Source organism: Vanessa cardui, chromosome 27, assembly GCF_905220365.1.
Source record: "Vanessa cardui chromosome 27, ilVanCard2.1, whole genome shotgun sequence".
Lineage (NCBI taxonomy): Eukaryota > Metazoa > Arthropoda > Insecta > Lepidoptera > Nymphalidae > Vanessa > Vanessa cardui.
This window is the reverse complement of record NC_061149.1, coordinates 436,983-464,227: the sequence shown is the minus strand read 5'-3', so window position 1 is coordinate 464,227 and position 27,245 is coordinate 436,983. Positions and strand designations below refer to the sequence as shown.

The 27,245-nt window shown below is 37.1% G+C and overlaps 1 protein-coding gene across 1 annotated transcript; it reads right to left on the bottom strand.

Moving 5' to 3' along the window:
- Nucleotides 1–125: 125 nt before the first annotated feature.
- On the bottom strand, nucleotides 126–27,177 carry LOC124541267 (protein prune homolog 2). Its single transcript, XM_047119169.1, has 10 exons — nucleotides 27,001–27,177; nucleotides 11,935–12,745; nucleotides 9,358–9,450; nucleotides 8,441–8,584; nucleotides 4,554–4,678; nucleotides 3,791–3,923; nucleotides 2,724–2,860; nucleotides 2,517–2,648; nucleotides 1,258–1,344; nucleotides 126–507 (listed from the first exon to the last, which is right to left on the bottom strand). The coding sequence occupies exons 1-10, from the start codon at nucleotides 27,003–27,005 to the stop codon at nucleotides 387–389; spliced, it is 1,788 nt and encodes a 595-aa protein (XP_046975125.1). The 5' UTR covers nucleotides 27,006–27,177; the 3' UTR covers nucleotides 126–386.
- Between the last annotated feature and the right edge of the window lie 68 nt (nucleotides 27,178–27,245).

Genomic DNA, 27,245 nt, shown 5'->3' with positions numbered 1-27,245 from the left:
ATAGTAACTTAAATTACTCCCATATATATATATATAGATATAATCTGTAACGATCAAAATTCCCTTGTTATGCCACAAACAGATAATAATTACTGAACCTTTTTTTGCTGACGCTCCTTCATTCGAGAAACAAGAATAACAACATTGATAAAAGATATTAGGAATTAATTGCTTACTTCATCGTAGCGTATAAAGCATCGGCCACATATGTATCGTGGCGAAATAATAATCTTTAATATAATTTTAAGTCGAGGACACACTATTGTTTTTTTAATTTTTTCTCAATTTATTATATTAACTTAGATATATTTTTTAATATAAATAGGACCGATTTATGCAAAGATATTTTGTATAGAGTCGGTTGTATTCAATCGCTTTCTCGAACCCTATCGCCTATTCGCGTCGTACTGTTTCACGATTTCGGGGATAGCGTTCGGCTCGACGGGCACTTTTTCCAGCAGCTCCTGGAGACTCTTCACGTACGTCAACTTACGGAAGAATTTCGAACTGAAAATAAACATAATAAACATCATTAGAACATGAAAACACAAAAGCATAATATAATATAAATGTATTTTTTTTTAATTATATTGATCATTAAATTCAACAAAATTAATGGAAGTGGCAGATTTCATTTTCAATCTTGGGCCTATTGTCGTTACCACTTATAGCAGAGGTTTTAGGATTTATTGAAAATTGAAAATAATATAATACAATTGGCGTGTCTGTTTGTAATATTAAAATAGCACTTTTTTACTCAATGCATATGAATGGATACACGGGATATATACCCAAATAACATTTTTACAATTTTTGTCTATTTGTTCCGGTTAATTTCTGGAACGGCTGGGCCGATTTCGATGGGATTTCGACTGGCAGATAACTGATACGATATAATAAGGAGTAACTTATGTTACAATTTTTTTTTGTTAAATTCAAACGCGTACAAGATCGTGGGTACAGTTAGTTGAAAATAAATATTAGCAAATTCTGTAAATTCCTAAAAGGGATAACTACATGTTTTAATTTCGCAAAACGTATTACTACGTAATTATGATGTATTAGTACGTAAAACAACTAAGGCAAACGTCCCAATTAGGACGTTTTCTAGTCTTCACTTTTTGCGCGTTAATAACATATCTGTTTACTAGAACATCATTGTCTACAGGCAAGTGGGTTCAAAAGTCGTACCCAATGCAGTTGATATACATATACATAAAACAGTTCCGGTGTGTACATTGTGTCTCTCGTTCTCACCTCACGAAGGGCTTGGTGACGATGACGAACGACTTCAGCCAGAACGTTGGGTGCACGAGATACAGGTGCTTTAGACTCTTTCGTAACCTGGAACGAGGTCGGTTATAACTTCTTCGTGCTATAAAGCAGGGGGGGAGGGGGTAATATTAGGTTAATATTAATATGACGCATATTATATCTGTATATCTTAATGATATCGAATATACAATCAGAAATTACAATAAAGGGGTTCGTCTTTTCCGAACCGGTGGTATTGTCACCAACTGATGCGGGAATTGAGCTTCTTAAGCATATTTACGATGCTTGGGAGAAATCACAGAATGCTATTGGAGTATTCTGTGATTTATCTAAAGCATTTGATTGTGTAGAACACGAATTGTTATAAGCTCAAATATTACGGTGTTAAAGGTAAGGCTCTTGATCTCATGCTTCATACTTAAGTCAAAGAATCCAGCAAGTTTTCAGTAATGGAATAAAGTTTTCTGGATCTACGTTGAAAATGGGTGTTCCACAAGGTTCATTTTTGGGTCCCTTTCTATTTATAGTATATATAAATGATCTTCCTTTCAATGTTAAAGGTATTTGTGATATAGTATTGTTCGCTGACGATACTTTACTGATTTTTAAGGTCGACAGGAAAAAAAATGACTACGATGATGTGAACGGTGCATTATCACAGATACACGATTAGTTTAAAGCAAATAATGTGCACTAGGAGTAAGGATAAGCAATAAGTCCTTCTTGGGGCAGGGTATCCGTTTCTATAATAAAATTCCACAGACATTTTTAACTTTGCCGTTTCTTAAAATCAAATCATTTGTAGATGATAAAAAAGCGTGGAATTAATACCTGTTGACTTCCACGCAGGATATATTAATTTAAATAATTGTATTAACTAACATGACTTTGTATTTTTTAAATGTTGAAAGAGTAACTACTGAGTTTCCTGCCGGTTTTTCTCGGTAGAATCTACTTTCCGAACCGGTGGTAGCTTCACTCAATTGTTAATTGATGATTCAAAAGTGCTTGTATAAAGTTTAACCCACTTGAATAAAGTTTATTTTGATTTTGATTTTTTATTTTGACAATCAAAAATAATACTTTCATTATTTCGGCTTATCAAAGCTATTTTGAAACGCTATGTTATACTATTGTATTAAATGTTCAACTACCACCGGTTCACAAATCAGACTCTACCGAGAAGAACTGACAAGTAAGTCAGAGCATGGTAAAGTGCAACTAGTCGAGGGCGGCATCACCTCCTGTCGAGCAGCTTGTAGCACTCGTGCAGCCACGCGAAGGTCGGCATCCGGCGGCGGCCGGCGCTGCCGTGCAGGTACACCAGCACGTACTCGTCCGTCACCAGGCGCTCCAGGCTCCACACCACGTACCTGCGGCAGGGTGCAAGTGAGGCGCGTGGGGGGCGGGGGGGGGGGGTGCGCGGGGGCTGCGGGGACGGCACTCACAGGAAGAGGTTGTCCATGACGTAGCGGTAGTCGGGGCGCGCCGAGTCGGGCAGGTGGCAGGCGCTGAACACGATGAGCGCGGCGCCGCCCGCCTCGTAGCCGCCGTGCGACACCACACGCTTGAAAGGCTCGATCACCTGCACCCAGCGCTCTATGCCACCATACTCATTCCATACATACATACCACTCGACCTCCATGGTCGAGTGGTATGTACACCGGTTTTCATGGGTACGCCACTCTGAGGTCCCGGGTTCGATTCCCGGCCGAGTCGATGTAGATTACCATTAGGTTTCTATGTTGTCTTGGGTCTGGGTGTTTGTGGTACCGTCGTTACTTCTGATATCCATAACACAAGTGCTTCAGCTACTTACATTGGGATCAGAGTAATGTATGTGATGTTGTCTCATATATTTATTAAACATATATTTATTATCCTGACCCCTATGCTGCCCTGGTATAGCTATAACGCTGATGTCTACCTAAGCTCAATCATTAGCTATGAGCAAAACACGCGGTAACTTATCGATGATAAAATGCGATAAAGTGTTATTTTTATTGATATGCCATCAAAAGTTGAAAATTGAACAGATGTCAATTAACGGCATTTTTGTTATACCATGGCAGTGGTATCCGGCATGCTACGGAGCTGCGTTATGGTACCCCGGGATCTGTCACCTGATACGCTAGCCACTGGACCGATTGGCGGAGATTGACCAATACAATTCAACGATTTCACATCTTCACAACAAAAGAAAATCAATTATATACACTACGAATAAAAGAGGACCTAAAAGTGACCCTTGAGTCATACGTCACCTTTAAACTAACTTTACTTATAGTACTTATTCGATGGGAGGGCTTTGTAGAAAGCGGTATTGATACCCCACTTATCAGATACTCTAACGCCAAGAACCGCTCCGCAAAGGACATAAAATCTCAGCTTCCAAGCTTAGTGGCGCAGGTATGATGTAAGCAAAGGTTATTTATTTCTCACAGCACCAATGTCTATGGGCCGTAGTGACCACTGTTGGCAGTCGGCACACCGAGGTCCCATGAATACACTGACCTTCATGTCACAGATCGCCCTGCCGCCGCTGTGCTGCACCGTGAGCCACGAGCGCTCGTCCCGGAACTCCTCGGCGGCGGAGTACTCCGGTATCGGGTCGCTGCACTCGCTCACTGTGTTCGTTGATTTCGATCTGCAATTTAACGAAGGGAATAGTGTCTGCAGCGGTGTTCATGGGTTGCCACTCCGTGGTCCCGGGTTCGATTCCCAGCCGAGTCGCTGTAGAAAAAGTTCACTAATTTTCTATGTTGTATTGGGTCTGGGTGTTTCAAAGACCGCCGAAAGACGGAGAGGGTACCACTGGTTTTTAGTGGGTAAGCCCGGTGGATGGCGCACTCGGCGTTCAGGAAACCGGAGTCACAGCCCCCCCCCCCCACTTTCCATCACATGAGGGAAGCGCGTAAAACAATTTTCCAGCGAGGAAAAAAAAGTGTCTGGGTGTTTATGGTACCGTCGTTACTTCTGACTTTCCATAACACCATTAGAACTTTACCTACTTACATCGGGATCAGAGTAATGTGTGTGACGTTGTCCAATATTTGTTTTAACACTTTCCACAGCTGGACAAAACCCTCTTAAAAAGACGATAAAATCTTAAAGAGACGATATATCCAAGTCTTGTATATGAGCCAGATCCATTCACTACGTGCAGGTTACCTCACATTATTTGCCACTAATCCTGAGCACGGAAGGAAATACCCAACAGTGTGCTATTGGGCTGATAAAGTAAGTAAATCAAAGTACTTGTAGTGAATACACATACCTCTTAGTGTTGTCCTCCTCGCTGGTATCAGGTTGCTGTGCTGGAGGAGGGGGCTCGTCCTCCGAGTCCATGGAACAACCGCTGATGCTGTCCAGGCTGCATCTGTCGTCTTCATCCTCTGGTGGCTGAGTGGAAATTAAATGAATTGAATAATTCAATCGCCCTATGCCACAAGAACAAGCATAATATTGCCCATTTTTTTTTTTCATAAAAATTGACATATGACATTTGTTTTTAACGCAATTTTTAAAAAAAAACGGTTAACTTAATTTTTGTAAGCAATAGTCGAACTTAGATGGAAATAGAATCAGAAAGACATCATTACCATTATAAGTTACTTGAATATCCCAAAACTCAAGACTATAAATTCCCAAAAGATATTTCCTAAAAACACACTTTGATTGTAATTTTCAAAGTCTCATTTTAATGTTCTATGGCGGCTCATACAAAACGGTCTCGCATATATCTTCGTGCATCATCAGTTTTCCGCTACTGCTCGCGCATCATTTTGGTATAGGAAGAATTAATAGAAGATCTATGACGTCATAGATCATCTTGTGGCGTTTTTAGTGACGAGATTTAATGTCGGAAACATTTTTTGGGAATCATTGAACCAGGTAAACAAATGTACGAAACGTGAAAATTCCTCTATAAAAGTAAAGCAAAGTAATCGCTTGTATATGTCCACTGCTGGGCTAATGGACTTCTTTCCCGTTCAGGAGAAAGTACAATCAAATTATGCGGATAATTTTAACTTTGAGGATTCAAAAATTCAAATCCAAATGTGAATTGATTTTTTGAAGAATGCATTAATAAATAAAGCATACTAATCAATACACGATTATACAGATCATAGAAAGGTGTAGGAGACTCTTAGTGGTAGGGCTTAGTGCAAGCCCGTCTGGGTAGGTACCACCCACTCATCAGTTATTCAACCGCCAAATAACAGTACTCGGTATTGTTGTGTTCCGGTTTGAAGGGTGAGTGAGCCAGTGTAACTACAGGCACAAGGGACATAACATATTAGTTCCCAAGGTTGGTGGCATATTGAAGATTTTTTTTTTTTGTTATAGGTTGGCGGACGAGCATATGGGTCACCTGATGGAAAGTGGTCACCATCACCCATAGACAATGACACTGTAAGATATATTACATCGTCAATGGGCCACCAACCTTGGGAACTAAGATGTTATGTCCTTTGTGCTGTAGTTACACTGGCTCACTCACCCTTCAAACCGTAGATGTAAGGACTAGTTAAATATTAACTAGTCCTTACATCTTACAGCTTCATTGTCTATGGGTGATGGTGACCACTTACCATCAGGTGGCCCATATGCTCGTCCGCCAACATATATCATAAAAAAGAAAAAACTACTTGGTAGACGTAGTATACTTGGTGGCTTTCAGCCAGGATATATTTTATAATTATGTTTGGCTAACATCACTTTCTATTTTAGATATAGAAAAAGAGTAACTACTGAATCTCTTCTCAGTAGAATCTGCATTCCGAACCATTGGTACCTCAATATTACTTACTATATTTCATATAATATATATATGACGGTGGCTGCGATAAATCAGGGGCTGGCTCGTCATCATTAGGATATTCTGATACAAGGTTCAGACGTAGGTCTCGGCAGGGCCGTATTAACCGGAGCAACTGCCCTGGGGCCTCCACATGAGAGGGGGCCACAGTTTTCAGCAAGTTAACAAATACTGAGATATAGTCAAATTATAATAATGTTACTATTTAATATTTTAAAAGTTACCGATACAAATATGAAACAATTCATAGCTTACTGATTGAACATAAAAAAAAAAACTAATTAATTCATAATAATATAATTATTACGGTGTTCACGCTTCTGTTTGTCTAGGGCCCTCACTGCTTTGTGGCCCCGGGGCCTCCACACCTTTAAATCCGACTCTGGGTTTCGGGCATTTTAGTACAACGATACAGTATGGCAATTCCTGTATTGTATGCAGTAACAAATTATAAAGTAGGTATATCATTTTAGCAGTAATTAACACAGTTGCGTGAACCAACGGTCCCGTTTGAAAGGCCCGAACTGTGTCTCTCTCTTTAGTAAATTTAGCTTCCGACTCGTCGCTCTCAAAACAATTAATAGAATGTGACAGTTGTCCCTTCAAAAGATTTCGATCACGTGACCCTTTATGTCACGGCGTTCACACCTCACGGATACAACAAAATCATCTGAGTTAATAATTATTCGTAATCGACGACATACATATCAAAAGTGCCTGTAAAAGCCTATTTGAATGAAGTATATATTGATTTTTGTGCTTTCCAATGGCAGCACTACCTACAAGGCCCAATCTAAACCACCCAAAAAGTCAGTCATCATCAGTCAGTATAAGGCTAGTAATATATATACGCAAGATTCTACACATATATCGGTACACCGCTGGCATTACGTAGTACGGCGTAAACTAACGATCGGTACGATTGTGAAATTGATGTTGTAACTGAGCGACGGTCCCACGGCGTGTTTGTAAACAATACACTCGGAAACGGCGCGCAAAACACACATCTGTTTAATTCGAGAAGTAATGTTTCCATCACAATGATATATTTATATGCTACATACGTAACTTCAGAACTATAACATCTATAGGCTGAAATTTGGATTTCTTTTAACTATAACTCCCTAAGGGGGTAAAAAGAAGATTGGGAGTTTGTGTTTTTGTAAATTTCGTGTTCACCTAGTAATGATGAAAATATATATATTTTTCATTTTTATAATATATTATCATATATTATCACGGCCCGTCACAACCACACAGGGTACCATTGAAAATCAGCGTTGGGTTCTTGGAACCCAGCTTGGAAGCTGAATGGTACCCTTTAGGATACGTTAAGTATCATTATGTTGTTTTGTATTAATAGTATTGTAGTTAGTCAGTAGTTATAGTTGGTTAATATGTTTTTATTTTTGTTTTGTTTGAAATTTTTCATACTTCATATTCTTTTATTATGTGTGTTTATTTTGTAATGTGTCCTAATAAACATTTCTTTCTTTCTAATGCTATGAAATAAGACGTCGCCCGCGGCTTTGCTCTTGTTTTGGGGATAGGGCGTCAGTGTTAGACATAAAAAGTCTTAAATAAATAAATAAATATGAGACAACATCACATACATTACTCTGATCCCAATGTAAGTAGCTTAAGCACTTGTGTTATGGAAATCAGAAGTAACGACGGTACCACAAACACCCAGACCCAAGACAACATAGAAAAGTAATGGTAATCTACATCGACTCGGCCGGGAATCGAACCCGGGACCTCAGAGTGGCGTACCCATGAAAACCGGTGTACACACCACTCGACCATGGAGGTCGTCATGGAGGTCGTCTTCCCTTCCTTATGGTTAAATTTTGATTGATAACAAATTTAATCAAGTTGTTTTATCGTTACTTATTAACGATTACACAGACTTACGCATTTATAATATTACTAGCGGCCACCAACCGTGAGCTGGGATGGCCCAGTGGTTAGAACGCGTGCATCTTAACCGATGATCGTGAGTTCAAATCCAGGCAAGCACCACTATATATATATATGTGCTTAATTTGTTTTTATAATTCATCTCGTGCTCGGCGGTGAAGGAAAACATCGTGAGGAAACCTGCATGTGTCTAATTTCATCGAAATTCTGCCACATGTGTATTCCACCAACCCGCATTGGAACAGCGTGGTGGAATATGTTCCAAACCCTCTCCTTAACGGAATAGGAGGCCTTTCTCAGCAGTGGGAAATTTACGGGCTGTTACTTTACTTTTACTTTACTACCAACCGTCATTGGAACAGCGTGGTAGAATATGTTCCGAATCTTCCCCTCAAAGGGAGAAGAGGCCATTGTATACTCACCAGCTGCACTTTCCTCCTGGGCGGGTTGGCCTTGGGCGCGGTGTGGCGCAGCGCCACCGACCCCGTGTACGGGTCGAGCAGCGCCTGGTACGCCGACCTGTCCTCCTGCGTCGACGAGGATATCACGTCCGGCGACTCCAAGTCCTAGCGAACATTGGCTAGACTTCAACACTATGGGTCACCAAGATCACCATCACACATGGACATATTTTGCTGCTGTAGTAGTAGTAACACTGGCTCTCAATCCAACCCCAAACCACAACAATGATGAGCAATGTCATACATTCCAAACCGCTAGCCTTAAATCACTACATAGTATAAAGCAAACTCGTTTCCCACTGTCTGTCCGTACTTATGTTTGCTTAGATCTTTAAAACTAAGGATTTTTCTTTAATGCTTAGAGATCTATGTAACCCTTAACGGCATGTAATTCAGATGAATATTTTCGTAGTTATTATTTATGTGAAACACAGCGACATATAATAGCTGTTTACATCATCTTATGTACCAAATAAATATAAATACATTCTACAGTATATTTAGCACGAGCGATCCGCAGCGGTTTCGCACGGGTTCAATGCAAAAAAATTAAGACATTTCTTTAAAACTTCAAAAATAATCATTGCTACTCTACTTGTGCATGTATTATGCATATAAAACTCCCTCTTGAATCAATTTATATATTGAAAATAACCACATCATAATCAGTCGCGTAGTTTTAAAGATCTAAGCATACATAGGGACAGACAGCGGTGAGCGAATTTGTTTTATACTATGTAATGATCACATCCGTGGAAAGCCGGGATGTGTCAGTTTAAGAAAATATCATTAAATAAAAACCAAACCACGAATGATTAGTCTTCTCGAATAAAGAATATAAGACTGATTAATTAATAATATATAATTCCAGCACTTACGTTCTGTATCCCGACGTTGCTTGACATCTCGATTGGAAGATCGAAGTTCGGCCGAGCGCGGATGTGGGCCGGGGACTCGCACCATTCCGCGACCTTGAAACAATATACATAACATATACACAACAACATACATAACCATCTTAATAAGGTTGGTGGCGCATCGGAGACGTAAGGAATGGTTCATGTTTCTTACAGCGCCATTGTCAGTGGGTGATGATGACCACTTATAACTCACTTGCAATTAGGTGGGCCAAAATATGCCATAAAAAAGTGTGAAAGATAGGTGCACTCTCTGGTCCTTCGTTCAGGACGGCAAATTTGAAGGACTGGAAATATTTTACGTATTTTCTAAAACATGGGAATATGTATTCTTCCAACTTCAAGACTCCGGGTTACTATTGAGAATTTTCTATCAGAGAAACTCAATAATTCCTACCGACTTCAGAGTTTGAACTAGAGTTCGTTGCGATGCCAACATCGGAATTAATGGCCTTTTCTAGCTACGAGACTAACGAAATGGTCAGCCTTACAACAAAAACCTGTAAAATTGCCCACGGTTGGGCTAAGGCCTCCTCTGCCATTGAGGAGAAGGTGTGGAACATATGCGGGTTGGTGGAATACACATGTGGCAGAATTTCTATGAAATTAGACACATGGAGATTTCCTCACGATGTTTTCCTTCACCGCCGAGCACGAGACGAATTATAGACCCAAATTAAGCACATTTTTTTATTCAGCGAAGCCTGGGTTTGAAGCAGCAATCATCGGTTAAGATGCACGCATTCTAAACACTGGGACATCTCGACTCTTGTCAGCCGAAACCTATTCTAAAATCAACAAATGACGTTCGAAGTGAAATTCGAAATACTGACCCAGTTCGTTATTAGAAAGCAAAACAATACAAATCGAATTGTCTACGCCAAATCGCAAACGTTTCAAAACTATCGACGCGCCGTCTGCTTTAATTAGACCTTCAAACCGATTATTTTTTATTGGTTTTCGTTTCGTAAGCCGGAAGCAATGACATGGATGGCACATACGTATAATCACAAAACACCAGCTGCCCTGCGCCTTACAACAACAGCCTGTAAATTCACACTGCTGGGCTAAAAGCCTCCTCTCCCTTTGAGGAGAAGGTTTGGAACATATTCCACCACGCTGTTCCAATGCGGATTGGTGGAATACACATGTGGCAGAATTTCTACGAAATTTGTTACATGCAGGTTTCCTCACGATGTTTTCCTTCACCGCTGAGCACGAGATGAATTATAAAGACAAATTAAGCTCATGAAACAGCTGTGCTTGTCTGGGTTTGTACCCGCAATCATCGGTTAAGATGCACGCGTTCTAACCACTGGGCCATCTCGACTCTCCTGCGCGTTAAATATTACAAAATCATCTCTAGTGGGAATAAGAATAAGTTATATGACAGGTAGGTGGACTGGCAAATAGTCCATCTGACGGTATGATCACCACCACTCAGACATTTACGCTGTAAGAAATATTGACGGTTCTTTACATCGCCAATGCTGGCGGCGAAAGAACTAAGATATGATGACCCTTGTGCCTGCAGTTACACTGGCTAGCTCACCCTTCAAACCGGAATCTATCAACCCTAATAGATCTTTGGTGGTACAATCACCATACAATCACCACCAAATAAACTTATACACTTAGTATATCTTGCACAGGTGTTCGCGTATATTAATATTGTAGCATTTATTAAAATAATATTATCATATATTGTCACAGCCCGTCACAACCACAAAGGTTACCATTGAAAAACGTTGGGTTCTTGGAACCCAACTTGGAAGCTGAATGGTACACCTTTTAGGACACGTTAATTATCATTGTTTTGTTTTTGTTTTGAAATTAAGTTTTTGTTGTTTTACTTTTTTTTTATTGTGTCTCGTGTTTAGGATACGAGACATAATAATAAACATTTCTTTCTTTCTTTCTTTATACTTGAAAAGTAACGTTATAAATCATGAACACTTGGCTATTCACTTTTGAATAAGACTAGCTGACATGACAGTACATATAGTTTGAAAAATATTCGATTCAATTTTTTAGCGATTAATTAATTTCCGCGACTTTAACTTGTGAATACATAGACTTGGACAATCATCATACGGCTTCACTATAGGTAGTCAAACTTGGGAACTTCAAATAGACTCTATAAATATAATAGTTTTCATATAAAAATTAAAACTTCATTCTAAAATGAACACATGTCACCGAACTGGCAATGCCAATCATATTATAATGAATGATTACATTTTAAATTATACAGTATAAATTTTTGAAGAATCAGCAAATTTACTGAAACATCACGGGGGTTTGGTTCCCAGAAATACCTTAGTTAGCAGAAAGTAACTACTAGGTAGATAGGTAGATACTGTCCCATATAACTTGGTATCACTTACAGACACAAAATAATATACAATAAAACAAAATGGCTGTATCAGCGACCTATATGTATCAATGTACAAATTTCATGTTTGATGCCTATTTAGTGTCTGTCAAATATCGTCATGTAGACCACATGCCAAATTTGCCAAAATTTTAGCTACTCACCGAATGGAACTCCTCCGATTCTGAAACCTCTACCCCCAGAGCTCTGGGCGTGCTGTGACTAGATAACTTATGTCTTTCATCGTTGTATTTTATGGCACAGTCTTTATCTCCCTCAGACAAGCGACACGTGTTCTTGTGAGGCGTCGAACTCTCCGTCGTCGGTGTTTCCATGAACCTCGGTATGATCTTCCGCCTCTCCTTTTGCTCGACCCTCGCGACATCCGGCGGCACGTTCAGAGATTCGCTTAACATGTGACTGTCTGCTGTCACGAAGTTATCCGAGAAGTACAAGTTGTTCTTCGAAGTATTCCGTAACGGTGTGTACAGTTCGTATCCATTTGTAGGGCCTCTTTCGTCTTCTATACTGGACAGACTCAGGTCTTTGTCCTCGTCGATTTTGGGCACCTTCTTCGGGACGACATCTGGAAAATTTTCGTCCGGACTGCTCAGCGTCATCAGGGGATGACTAGTCGTTAGCGTGAGGGTCGAACTGAGTCTGGGCGAACTTATCCCCAAGTTCTTGGGTCGGATCGGAGACTCGATCCTTAAATTCGACATTCGAGTGACAAGACTATCGTTGAGTTCGGGTTTCAATGGTAATTTATTGTCTAATTTTTCTGGCTCTAATAATCTCAGGACGTTCGGGTTTTGGAGCCTCAGCACTTCAGTTTCCCGTTCCTCTGAATCGGACAGGATCGAATTGGGAGTGTCTTGGGTCGATCGTAATGATTCGGATGCTGTATCCATCTTTTCATCTGAGGACGGAGAACTGTAGAGGTCGTCCTCGCTGAGCCTTGATGATTGGAGGCTACTGGAACAAATATAGTTTTTTAAACATAAAAATATAATTAAAAACCGTCTGGGAGACTAAGTGAAATTGATCTTAATATACTAAACTGTAGATGTCCCGCTTATAGGAGATTTATTCCTAACATTGAGTACAAACAAACTACTTGGTAGTTACGAATTATTTCATTTATTAACAAAATTACTATTATCAAGGAAATGTAAGGATTCTTTGTTTAAAAACTATTTTCATTTTGACTAATGATAAATCAAATTAAACATTTTTAATTTACAAACATATAAAATAACATTAAATCCAATTTTAACTCAAGTAAAATTTATGGTCCATTTGTCATTGTCATATGGTGAAAAGCTTGAGAATTGGGGGTAAACTAAACGTGCTTGCCCAAACCCTTAAATTTTTAGTATAGGTTTTTAGTATTTTTCCAAATAGATCCCAACTATATAAGTGACATTGTAAAGCAATATTTTCGAAACCAATATGTTCACAAGTCTCCTAGTCATCTAGTCCTTCTTCCGTACTTTCAGGAAACCACCAGCAAAAGGTGGTCGACATGTTTAAATTATACAGAGCTGTAACAAAAGTTTTTAACATGTCATACTGGTTTCTAGTTGACACAAAACTACAGTATAACCAAGCCTGATATCACTATTTATGTTCCAGCCTGTAAATTTCCCACTGCTGGGCTAAGGCCTCCTCTCCCTTTGAGAAGAAAGTTTGGAGCAAATTCCTCCATGTAGCTCCAATGCGATAGATTCACATGTGGCTGAACTTCTATGAAATTTAGACACATGCAGGTTTCCTTACAATATTTTCCTTCACCGCCGAGCACGAGATGAATTATAAATACAAATTAAGCACATGACAGAGTGACAAGAGAGGTATAATTGGGAGCATCTTGAGCATTTCCTTTTAGATATTAAGGACTATGTGACGTTACACTTAATTTCAATAAAGCACTAACTACACAGCGCTGTGTTACAAAAGATAATAATTGTGTCGTGTTATTTGTAGCTCTTGCTCTCTATTTTGTTTGTTTAACACAGAATTTCGTTTGGGAACGCTATTAACGTGATGGGTAGTCCATTAATGGCAGCTGGCAACACTAATTTAAAACGGCGTGGAACGTCGACGATTTTGATGAAATTTAGTATAGTACGACACAACACAGATGTAGCTTCGACAAAATTCATAAAAGAGAACACATCCGAATTAAGTACGCTATCCCAGATTATCAATATTTATTTCTTATGCGAATATGATCTTTACACAAACGTAATAACTTGTAATATCACATGAAATGTGTTCGCCAATTTGACACGTCGATTTACATGCACCTGCTTTCTCGGTTTGAACTGACGCGAGAATCTATAGCGACGAATAGCGTCGAATGGCGCGATAGGGATATATTTGTATTGCTTGTGTAAATCGGCAGTAATCGGTTTTATTGAATTTGCCGATGCTACATCTAAGTTAAGCTGAGATCGACCAGTGGTTAGAACGCGTGCATCTTATCCGATGATTGCGGGTTCCAATTCAGATAAGCACAACTATATATATGTGCTTAATTTGTGTTTATAATTCATCTCGAGCTCGGCGGTGAAGAAAAACATCGTGAGGAAACCGGCATGTGTCTAATTTCATCGAAATTCTGCCACATGTGCATTCCACCAACCCGCGTTGGAACAGCGTGGTGGAATATGTTCGAAACCTTCTCCATAATGAAAGAGGAGGCCTTATCCCAGCAGTGGGAATTTTACAGGATATTAATTTATAATTATAAACATCTAAGTTGTGTCGTACTATATGTCGTTAGTTTGAGTCTCAAAGAAGGCCATATGATAGTTATTTTTTTAAATATAAGGTGTGAAAAGGGTCGACTTATACAGACTTATTCAAGTCTGTTGCATGGAAAATCATGTATCAAGTAAGGAATATTAAACATATACATATAATAAAATTGGAATGTCTGTTTGTAATATTAAAATGGCCTTTTTTTACTCAATTCATATGTATATATACGCGCTGCACATACCAAAATAACATTTTTTTTACAATTTTTGTTTGTCTGTCTGTTCCGGGTAATCTCTGGAATGGCTGGACCGATTTTGACGGGACTTTCACTGGCAGATAACTGATATAATAAAGTGTAACTCAGGCTACAATAATTTTGTTTTGTTAAATTCAAACGCTTACAAGGTCGCGGGTTCAGCTAGTATAAATAAGCGAAATACAACTTATTGATTAATAACGAAATCTCAGAATCTATAATACACACAAACTTAAAATTTGGCTGGTAAATGCCTTATAGGGTGTAGACATCCGCTGTTATTAGGATTTTATGAAACTCCACCCCTAAGGGGAATAAAAGAGCTTTGAAAAATTGTGTTTTATACGTTATGCGCGGACCAAGCAACGGATTTCGATGCGTTTTTTTTAATAGATAAGAGTGATTCGACAGGAAGATTTCTGTATATAATACATAGACAATATATTAAAGAAACTGATAATTTTATAAGTTTCTAATATGATGTCGTAAATAAACAAATTCTGTAGTATAGTTTACTTGGTGGTAGGGCTTTGTGCAAGCCCGCCTGGGTATGTATCACCCACTCATCAATTATTCTACCGCCAAATAACAGTACTCAGTATTGTTGTGTTCCGGTTTGAAGGGTGAGTGAGTCAGTGTAACTACAGGCACAAGGGACATAGCATCTTAGTTCCCAAGGTTGGTGGCGCGTTGACGATGTAAGGAATAGTTAATATCTCTTACAGCGTCATTGTCTATGGGTGATGGTGACCCTTTTCATCAGATGGCCCATACACACGTCGCCAAACTATTCCATAAAAAAAATATTCAGTATCAGCATTGCAACCGTGCGAAGCCGGGGTGGGTAGCTAGTGTTTTAAATAATTCAATACTATACAACTGAATGAATGAACATATATTAATTGAAATGCGTGTTATATGCGTGTGAAGTCTACGTGAATAGATTAACCTTTTCCAACACTTTACATGTGTAAAAGTAAACATACAAACAATCATACTTAACTTCTTGTCTGTGCGCATTAAATATGAAAATCATTAGATATTTTATCATTTCAAATGAATAAAACTAATAACTTTTTTTATATAATAATGGAATATCGTAATGGACTTGCATGTATATACAAGTGTCAGGCTATAAAGTATTTTAAATATAATATTTACTGTACCCTTCCCATTTATATCAATATTTTACTTGGTCGTAGGGCTTTGTGCGAGCCCGTCTGGGTAGGGTACCTACCCACTCATCAGTTATTCTACCGCCAAATAACGGTACTCAGTATTGTTGTGTTCCGAATTGAAGGGTGAGTGAGCCAGTGTAACTACAGGCACAAGGGACATAACATCTTAGTTCCCAAGGTTGGTGGCACATTGACGATATAAGGAATAGTTAATATTTCTTACAGCGTCATTGTCTGTGGGTGATGGTGACCACTTACCATCAGGTGGCCTTTATGCTCGTCCGCCAACCTATACCATAAAAAAAAATATTATGATCCTTTACCCAAAGGCTGCCTGGAAGAGATCGCTGCTTAGCGATAAGGCCGCCTGTTGCACCTCATGCAAGTTTTATGTAACTAAAATGTTATTTTTTAGTTTTAAGATTGGGTGCAATAAAGAATTAATAAATAAATATTTATAAATAATCATTAAAGGTTGTATAACTTCTAGCTGTTGAGTTTTTATAAATAAAAGTAGAAATATAATATTATTGAATTTGACATGGGAATTGTTAATCTGCCTTCAAAATACGGAAGATAATGGATGATTGTAAAGAAAACTGTAAAAGTAATTTTTGTAAACCATATTAAATATCGTTAATTATTTGATGTTCCTGTTTATCTGAAGCTGGGTCTAACACACGGTTATTGGTAATTCGACGTATCCCCGTTAGGTTGTGATAAGGGGTGTTTATTTGCAATAATTTCAACCCTCATATGCATGATACAAAAGTGAACCATCTTGATTTATCGCGTTTTGTAGCTTCTTTCAAAAATAGTCAAAAATGCAACTTCAACATGTTATTTACAATAAAGTATTTATTACAATATTTTTTTCTGATTTATAATAACGACTAAACACTGGTTATTTTTCTATATTCATAAAATATTTATTGGCTCTAATTAAAAAAAAAAAAAAAACAATTTTTTTAACTATGAAACTTAACTGTTAACGCATGAGGTAACTAGAAACAAATGAGGCTACAGTTCGACAAATACAAATTTGCTCTCGTTGTTACCCTTAACCTCGAGATTATAGAATATTAATTAAGCACATGAAGATTCAATGGAGAAGATTCAAACCCGGGTTTGGACCACTGGGCCATCTTCTTTTCGATCCTCAGTAGAATCAACATTAGGAACAGGTTGTTAGCATTTAATAATAAATAATATCGATTCAAAACTGCTTGTGTCTAGGTAGCAGGGCATTGTGCAAGCCCGCCTGGGTAGGTACCACCCACTCATCAGGTATTCTACCGCTAATCCACAGTATTGTTGTGTTCCGGTCTGAAGGGTCATTATCTATGGGTGATGGTGACCACTTACCATCAGGTGGTCCATATACACGTCCGCCAAGCTATTCCATAAAAAAAGAAGAAAAAACAAAGGAATGCTTCGGGGAATAAAGTTAATTTTGATCTTAAAAACGTTACTAAAAGACCTATGAGAGTCGGATCAAATTCTACCTTATATGTAGAGTATAAGGTACACATTTGTATACCCATGAGAAATATCCGCAAAATTATTCGATAAGATTGAACTGTTAAGACGTTAAAGTGTAACAAACAAACAAACTCACTTCCGAATTTATTAAGAATTAATATTAGTTAAGATTCTATTATTCTTGAGCGAAACGTATATTTTTTTGAACTGTCAAATTTGCCACTCGCTGGTGGTAAGTGGTCACCGGCCACAGCCATTAGTGCTGTAAGAAACATTCCTTAAACCACCAATGGACCACCAACCTTAGGAGGGAAAATATTTTGCACCTCGTGCCTAAAGTAACACTGGCTCATAAACCCTTTAAACCGAAACACAACAATACTAAGGATTGTTGATTGGGGTTAAAATATTGGTTGAGCGGATGGTATCTTCCCAGAGAAGCACTGAATAGGTAACACAGAATAGGATACCTTTTATATGCCTAACACGACGACCATCTCCAAAAGGGAAACGGGTGATAATTATTTGCGCAAACAGCTACTACTGAAAATATAGATTCTTACACTTTACAGCGTTTACACGTTTAGCTTTACACTTTACAGAGTTCGTGGTCACAGGTAGACTAAGTCTACCCGTGACCACAAACGATGTAAAGTGCTCGAAACGTCGGGATGTTAAAAATAATTAATATACGCGACTCAAATCCGTTATAACTAGTTTTATTTCAACTAATAACTTACTTAATCAAAGTAACGCCTGTTCCAAATCATTACATAGTATAAAACAAAGTCGCTTACCGCTGCCTATCCCTATGTATGCTTAGATCTTTAGAATTACGCAGAAGATTTCGATGCGGTTTTTTAATAGATAGATTGATTCGAGAGGAAGGTTTATGTATATAATACACGGACAATATAGTAAATAAACTTTGACAATTTTAGAAGTTTCAAATGTGCTGTTCTAAATAAACAAATTCTGTAATATATTAAGTACAAGCTGTTCCCGCGCCCTTGTACGCGTTTAAATTTAACAAAAAAAAATATTATTGTAGCCAAAGTTACTCTCTATTATATCAGTTATCTGCCAGTGAATGTCCCGTCAAAATCGGTCCACCCGTTCCAGAGATTAGCCGAAACAAACAGACAGACAGACCGATAAAAATTGTAAAAAATGTTATTTTGGTATATGTACCGTTTATACACATGCATTGAGTAAAAAAGGGCTATTTTAATATTACAAACAGACACTCCAATTTTATTATATCTATATAGATTAACATTGGTCCAGTTACTTATACATAAATATATATTTCGCACATAATATTTTACTCATTCGATCGTAATGTAGTCTTAACTATATTGTTGTCTCGCTCACACTTCCCAGCCTTGTAACGTTAAGTTCCCGTCGGAACATGTCAAGTGGGACTTCAGCTGCCATTACTGAAGCCTGGAAAGCAGGATGAGGAGTTCAGAGAGGGTGAATTTTGAAATTAAGCCTCCGATGTTTTTTTCTGGGGCATATTTCTTTACGTGGTACGGAAATTATATTGTTAAATAGCTTAATATTGTGTATTCTGAATTGAAAAATGAGACTGTCAACAAAAGCTACTCACGTCAGTGGTTTGCTGAGCATTGGCAATTTAAAAGGTGTTTATTTTTTTTCTTAAATTGCCAATATTTTTGGAATTTATAAATAACTAGTGACCCGCCCGTGATTCGCTTGGCTGATACTAAATATAATACGGATTTTTTCCTGTTTCTTAATTAAATTGTCCATATATAAACAAAAACCTTCCTCTCATTAAAAAAACCGCATCCAAATCCGTTGCGTAATTTTAAAGATCTAAGTATGTACAGATAACGACAGACGGCGGTAAGGACTTTGTTTCATACTTTGTAACGATTGGCTTATCTTTGTTTTATTTATTTGTTTGAAGCTTTGTTATATTGCTCAATGCAAGATTATATTAAAGATGAAAAGGCTTCGACATAGTATTTGTTGATTTCCAGGCAGGATATGTATAAATTTAATTTACTAGGGCTCTGTGCAAGCCCGCCTGGAAAGGTACCGCCCACTCATCAGATATTCTACCGCTAAACAACAGTACGCAGTATTGTTGTGTTCCAATTTGATGGGTGAGTGCGCCAGTGTAACTACAGGCACAAGATACATATCATCTTAGTTCCCAAGGTTGGTGGAGCATTGACGATGTAAGGAATAGTTAATATTTCTTACAGCGTCATTGTCTATCGGTGATGGTGACCACTTACCATCAGGTGGCCCATACGTTCGTCCACCAAACTGTTCCATAAAAAAAGTACTCTTACTGACATACTATATTGAAAACAAAACTAATCGAATTAGCTGCTATATGAGCAGTACTACATGTATTATAGTCACTTTGTGGATAAAGAATAAAACTCAAAATAGTGCAACAACTCGCTCTGACGTAGGCCACCATTCGACTGCCTGGGAAGCGAATGCTCCCCATCACTCGCCCGGCCAGATGCTGAGTAAATATTTGTTAGTTACAATATACTACACTACATATAGTGGCGATAACAGCTTCAACGACATCCAAAACATCCTAACAAATCCATAATGTCTGCCACAGATTAATCAAGCTCTCGAATAATGACATCGCGTCAATCCGCTGTCAAATGGTGTTTATTGGTCTAAAATATTCTTGTTGTTGGTATAGCTTGTATGTGCTGTACACACTAGCTTCCTCTTTCAGTCTGTGGATGTGTGTCGCTATTATTTTTTGTGTGTTTATTGTTGTCAACAATAAACGACTATTTGTCATACTTCGAAATATATACATAACATAATACCCAATTGGAGTGATTAGATGAGAATGCATTTTGACATTTTATTACGATCAAATGAGCCTGATGTCACCATCGCGATTAGACGTTGGCGATGTAGTTAGGTAATGGTAGCCAACATCATCAACCAATAGGCCAACCTTGGACACTAAGATATTATATACCTTGTGCCTTTTACACAGGCTCACTTTTCAAACTAGGACACTGCAATGCTAACAGTGGCGGATTTACAAATTTGCCGCTAGTAGGCTACTCGATTTTCGCCACCCCTACTGACTTTTAAAATTCGTTTGTTTAGTTCTCAATTAAAATTTATTCTGAAAATGAAAATTTATGATTTGTTTTCTATCGTCTTCATTTCATCGGCTTTTTCCTGTTATTAGTATGATTATGAACTAGGTGATATTTCTGTCAGTTACTAGAATATTTTTGCAACCCATTATGTAGCGACGAGTAGTGTATACGGATTACGGACGTAATCTGTATACATATTATTATAAGATTTTTTTATTACTGTATGATTTATCATAAATTGGGCTAAATTTACCGATCCTCTAAATCTGCCGTCCTAGGCTGGAGCCTACTTAGCCTATTGGTAAATCCGCCACTGGAAACTAAGCATTCCTGTTTGGCCTGATAATATATGACGAGTTACCTACCCAGACGAGCCTGGACTAAGCCTATACCACCATGTAAAAATATCCAAGTTTTTAATCATCTATATTAATATTGATATAAATGTTAAAGTAACTCTGTCTGTCTGACGGTCTTTCACGACCAAACCGCTGATAAAACTTGGCATGAAGCAAACTTGACTCCAAGAAAGGACATGGGCTATTTTTTTTTGCCTGACACATGACAACTAACATACAAAAACTCGAGCAACGCCGCTGGCGACTACTAGTATAGCAATATATTCGAAAAGGATTAGGTATCGTCACAACCTAACCATTATATGAACATTAGTATACATAATGTTTGTGACATTTCACGCGAGCTAAATGTCGTGTGAAGTATAATCAATACGATCATAAATTCTCTTTACAAACACCATGTACATTTAAAAACATAAATGACTTCGTTTAGAACCGATGAAGCTGGAATATTACTTGGTGGTAGGGCTTTGTGCTAGTCTGTCTGGGTAGGTACCACCCACTCATCAGTTATTCTTAATAACAGTACTCAGTATTGTTGTGTTCCGGTTTGAAGGGTGAGTGAACCAGTGTAACTACAGACACTAGGGGCATAACATCTTAGTTCCCAAGTTTGGTGGCACATTGATAATGTAAAGAATAGTCAATATTTCTTACAGCCTCATTGTCTATGGGTGACTGCCAACCTATACCATAAAAAAAATGTTCTAGTCCTCCCATCTAGGATAGGTAGATACAGATGGTCAAAAATGTACCATTTATAGTGATGTAAATGGTAAATTTTTGACCATCTATAAGCAAGTGTAATCACTTCTATATTGAACTAGCTGTATCCGCGACTTCATTCGAGGTTAAATCAAACTGAAATTATATATAAAATTCTAAAATAAAAGCAGCCTAACTTACTCCTTATTACATCACCTATCTACCAATGAAAATCCCGTCCTAATCGGTCCAGCTGTTCCAGAGATTAGCCGAAACAAACAGACAGACAAAAATTGTAAAAAACGTTATTTTGTTATATGTACCGTGTACACATATGCAATGAGTAAAAAGGGCTATTTTAATAATACAAACAGACACTCCAATTTTATTATATGTATAGATTAACGATTTTTGACTTTGATTTCACTATGAAATGTCATAAAATAAATTGGTCCAACTTTTATACCAGCTGACATGACAGTGTTTAGAACCATTGGCTTTTCATGTGGCCAATTTGTTTTTCATAATTCATTTCATGTTCTAGATTAAAGCAAAATTCATGAGGAAAATATTCCACATGGGGGTCCATTGCTTTGTAGATAACGAACACCATTATTGATAAAAAAAAAAATATTAAAACCATTCGTTTAATTTAACCAAAGTCATTAAATATTCCTTATCAACGTAACATTTTAATATCGATAAAATATTTGATTTACACTTTGGAATTTTAAATGGCAATCATAGAAAATTTTGCATGATACGATCGACCCTTTTTTTTGTCGCTCGAAAAACGCTTTACGCGCTTCCCCCACGTGATGGAAAGTGGGGGGGGGTGTGATACTCAGCGGTTCCATGGACGCCGAGTGCGCCCAGGTCCACCGGGTTTACCCACTAAAAAACCAGCGGTACCCTCTCCGTCTTTCGGCGAACGCCACGGGATCGCTTACGCATGCTACCGTGACGCTCTAAAAGATACTAGGAACCCTACCCGGCTTCTATCTAATACATAATCCCAATTACTTGTTCAGCGTTAACTAACTACTCAATCGACGATGAAATTGTGGACACCAGTATAAGGATATCGAAAATATTCACAGGGTTCATAACCTAAGGTATGAGCTTTAATCAAAGCAAACATTACTTATTATTATCTAGAAATGATATAATATTGAAAATGAAGTAACTGTTACATCATGTATAGGTTATTTATTACAGAACTATTACGGAGTAAGATTATTTGATATTACAATAGTATTGTGTCACAGAGAAAACCTATTGACAAATACTGATCTTGGTTACTAAATTTTATTAATGCCCAGACGAAAATTTTACAAACGAATTAGTTCGCAAAAATTCCCTACTCCTGGCATCATCAAATGGCATCAACAAGATCATATGCTGTGTTATTGTATAGCCCTTGTTCTTTTAACATTAAAACTGGTTAATCATGTGGTAACTGCCGATCGTCTTGCATCTTAGGACTCTGTGGAACTGATTCCCCGTCATTACGTATGCGACCTCCAAAGAGTATTACTTAGTATTGTCTTTTTCTATTTAGATAAGTGAGTCAATTCAACTATAGTCTAACTATAGCCAATCGAAGTAGGAATAAAGATAAACAAAATTTGGCTATCCGTATTTGGTACGATTTGCTAATAACTCAGCTGTGTTGCGCACAGCTTAGTTTTTGGTTAGTATATCTTTATTTATAATACAACGCTGTTACACTTAAACACTTTTATTCACATTAATTTTACTTCCAAAATTTCGATAAATGTTTGGTCGAAAATATGTTTTCATAAATCCATAGTGAATATCATAGATTGATCCGTAATATCGCATCAATTCGCTGTGAAATTTTGTTTATTTGGCTTTTTAACTGTTATAGTTTTAATACATGTACACTTGGTACCTAACAAAAGTTGAAATTTAAAACAATTCTAATTAAACTTTTACAAAAAAAATTTAACTTGAGATAAAACTGAAGAAAATATGGATGGGTTTTGACTGATAAGAGGATGGGAGAGGAAGTAGAGAACCACTATAGATAAGAAAACTTAAGAATCGAAAAGCTTTTAATGGAGCTAATCTAAATCCAATCTTCTCTTTAAGAAGATTTCAGAATTTACTAACTGTGTTAAATAAGTAGATTTTCAATCAACTTATTTAACACAAAAAATAAATCAAACAGTACGATAATTACAGATGAATCATTGAATCTGTTTTCCGTGCCTTATCTTAAATACAAAATGGCGTCACATACGTTGATACTCGTGCCGTAAATATATGTAACGATAATTTCAATCGACAACACTCGTCAATTTGACAAATATATCCTCTGTATATATTCAGGATGAGAGATATTACAAGTGGTCTGGCACTTGACCAGATCGGCGATGACAAGATAATGGTAACCATGCACCGTATATACAACCTAAAATATACACATATAAAATCGTTTGTCCTTACTGACTGACACACACAAAACTACTGAGGTTACAAAGGTGAAATTTTGAACATAGGTGTAAGTAATATTGTTTGGAAAGTCAACTTAAGCTGTAGACTCAGGGCAAGCAAGTAAAAAAGTTTTAGCAATAAACTTAAACAAACACCATCGATCGAACTAAACACGACTGAAACAGTTGGACCTGATGGTAAGTGGTCACCACCACCTATAGACATTTGCGCCGCAAGAAATCTTTCCTGAATATTTGCAAACTTTTATAGTATGTCCCTTGTGCTTGAAGATGGCTCGCTCACCCTTCAAATCGGAACACATTAATAGAAGCTTTTGATGATGCCCGTAAATAATATGATGGAGGAGTGGTACCTAGAAGCCATTTATACGCTTATATCTTTTAAGCTACGCAACGGATTTAATTCGACATTCATCAATAAACAAATTGATTCAACTGTAATAACGAAAGAAATAGAATGATCATTTTACGTTTATTTTTCTAAAAAGCTGTGTAACAACAACAACAGCCTGTAAAATTCCCACTGCTGGACTAAAGCCAAGCCCGCCGTACTGCGCCCCGGCGCCGAGGGTGAGCGCGCGACACACACCTAACCGCCCCCTGACATTTACTCCCCTCAACAACAACAACAACAACAACAACAGCCTGTAAATTCCCACTGCTGGGCTAAAGGCCTTCTCTACCTTTGAGGGGAATGTTGGCCACGCTGCTCCAATGCTGGTTGGTGCAATACACATGTGACAGAATTTCTATGAAATTAGACACAGGCAAGTTTCCTCACGATGTTTTCGTTCACCGCCAAACACGAGATGAATTATAAACACAAAGTTAGCACATGAATATTCAGTGTTGCCTGGTGCTTGCCTGGGTTTGAACCCGCAATCATCGGTTAAGACACACATTTTCTAACCATTGGGCCATCTCGAAACTCTCGTAAAACTGTATATAGAGTCTTATTGTACCCGAATGAAGCCGGGAGTGTATTTATATGTGTACTTCAATTAAATTGATTCTTATTTACCAAGTACATACTTTTAGAAGTAAATAAACAACTTTAAGTTAGATGTGTTCCCTCATCAAATATAATTTGTCTCAAGCATCCGGGGTACGTAGGAATAGTTTAAAGAGTTAATCTGCTTTGAAATTATTTAGTTAACACTTTATTAATGAGTTTTAAGCAAGTATAAAACATAAGAGCAAATCAAAACAGCGGGCATACTTGCTGGATATATTCTAATACATAAATGTTGTACACATTTAGACACAAATGCACTATTTATTACCTCAAACCTATGTTGTATGTTTGGCATGACAAAGATATCTTCCACTGGTAAAAATGATACACTTTTCTGAGACACGAGACTGCATTTTTGTGTATAAGCGAAATGTCAAATGGTGAGTCGTCATGACTGCCAAAGGACATCAGTACTGTAGGAAAGAACCAGTCCATGTATCATGAATACACCTTTGAGAAGACGTTATATCTCTTGTACCTGTAGACTGGATCAATCGACCATTTGAACCAGAATGGAATATATTGCTGTTTGTTATAGAAAATCAGATGAGTGGATGGTATGCAGACAAGCTAGCATAAAGCCCTACATATAGTAAAATTGCTAACTTTCCAATTATAGGCTACTGACAAAACTTTGCAAGAAAACATATCTATATATGTATATGTACTATCTCTAAAAGCTGAGAAAGTCTTAACCAATAATTGCAGGTTCAAACCTAGGCAAGCACCACTATATATATATGTGCTTAATTGTGTTTATAATTCATCTCGTGCTCAGTGGTCAAAGAAAACATCTTGAGGAAATATGCATTGGAACAATGTGGAGGAATATTTTTCAAACCCTCTCCTTAATGAGAAAGGAGGCCTTAACCCAGCAGTGGGAAATTTATAGGCTATTACTGTTACTGTACTATATCTAATTCTGCCGAAAATAATAACAGATTTGAATAGCTGTTTGATTATTTATAGATAGAACCATTCTTCATCACGGATTATTTAATGTATTTACTTTCAAGTAGGATGTGATCCATTGCATTCCAAACAAATTGATTTGCTGAACGTTTAAGAGCTTAAGAGATTATTTCTAAGTAATATTCACATTAATAATGTAATATTTTGTATGTAAATTATTATTATTTATTTTATTTATAGAAAAGTGTAACTGCTAAGTTTATTATCAGTTTTCCTGTAAATTTAATTTTCAATATATACATATTTTCATTTTTAGTTTATTTTGGTAATTACTGACAGTTTAAGTATTTGTTAAACATATTTTTATTTATATCTCAGGTAATTATACTTCAAACTTCAGGTTGGAATTATAGAAATGTAAATAATATTTATGACATATTAAATAAATATAATTTAAACATATGATATTTTTCTACAATTTTTTTATTACTTAGCTGTATGATGTTACATTTTAGCTTGTCTTTCAAGTATTATTTTTTTTGTTCCTATAAGATCATAATTTGTATTGTTTTTGTTAACATTCATTCAAAAATTTGCAGAAGCAACTATTTATTAATTTTATTAAAGAAGTATTAAGTTTGCTAAATTATAATTAATAAGACTTAATTATAAAAGTGTTAACAAATTTGAAATAAGTATCGTATATATAGGTAGGAATCATTTTTGCGATCAATCAATCAGTATATAATAATTATTTTCATTCAGATGAGGGTGGATCCAAATTTTTCAGTATAATTTGATGAAGAATCGAAATTCTTTTAACGCTGACGCGTTCTTAACTAAACGAGAAAATTTTCCACTGCTTCTCATCGAAAAAAATAATAGTATATTGAACGAAAAACACAAAAAAACGTTTTCTACATAATATTTACGTCAATAAATAAAAACAACTTACTTCATTTGTATCTTCTTATTAAACTTAATAACTTATTAATTAAAGCACTGAACACAGGTATTTGTAGCACGAAAAATGTTAAGTAAATTTATAAAATAACATGTAATTATATTTTTTATATTTTCTAAATTGTGAGAGCAATAATTCATAGTGTATCGCTTCTTGACTGACGCATTCTGACGGATCACGAATTGTATTATTTTTGGTTTGATATTTCACCGTTCGCTTCTAATTTCGTTGCGTTC

Excerpts from the sequence above, each read along its gene's own strand:
- LOC124541267 (XM_047119169.1), bottom strand. Across the intron at positions 9,451-11,934 it reads AATCGGAGGAGTTCCATTCG|GTCGCGGAATGGTGCGAGTC; the intron begins GTGAGTAGCTAA and ends TATTGTTTCAAG. Across the intron at positions 8,585-9,357 it reads GCAACGTCGGGATACAGAAC|GACTTGGAGTCGCCGGACGT; the intron begins GTAAGTGCTGGA and ends AATGTTCGCTAG.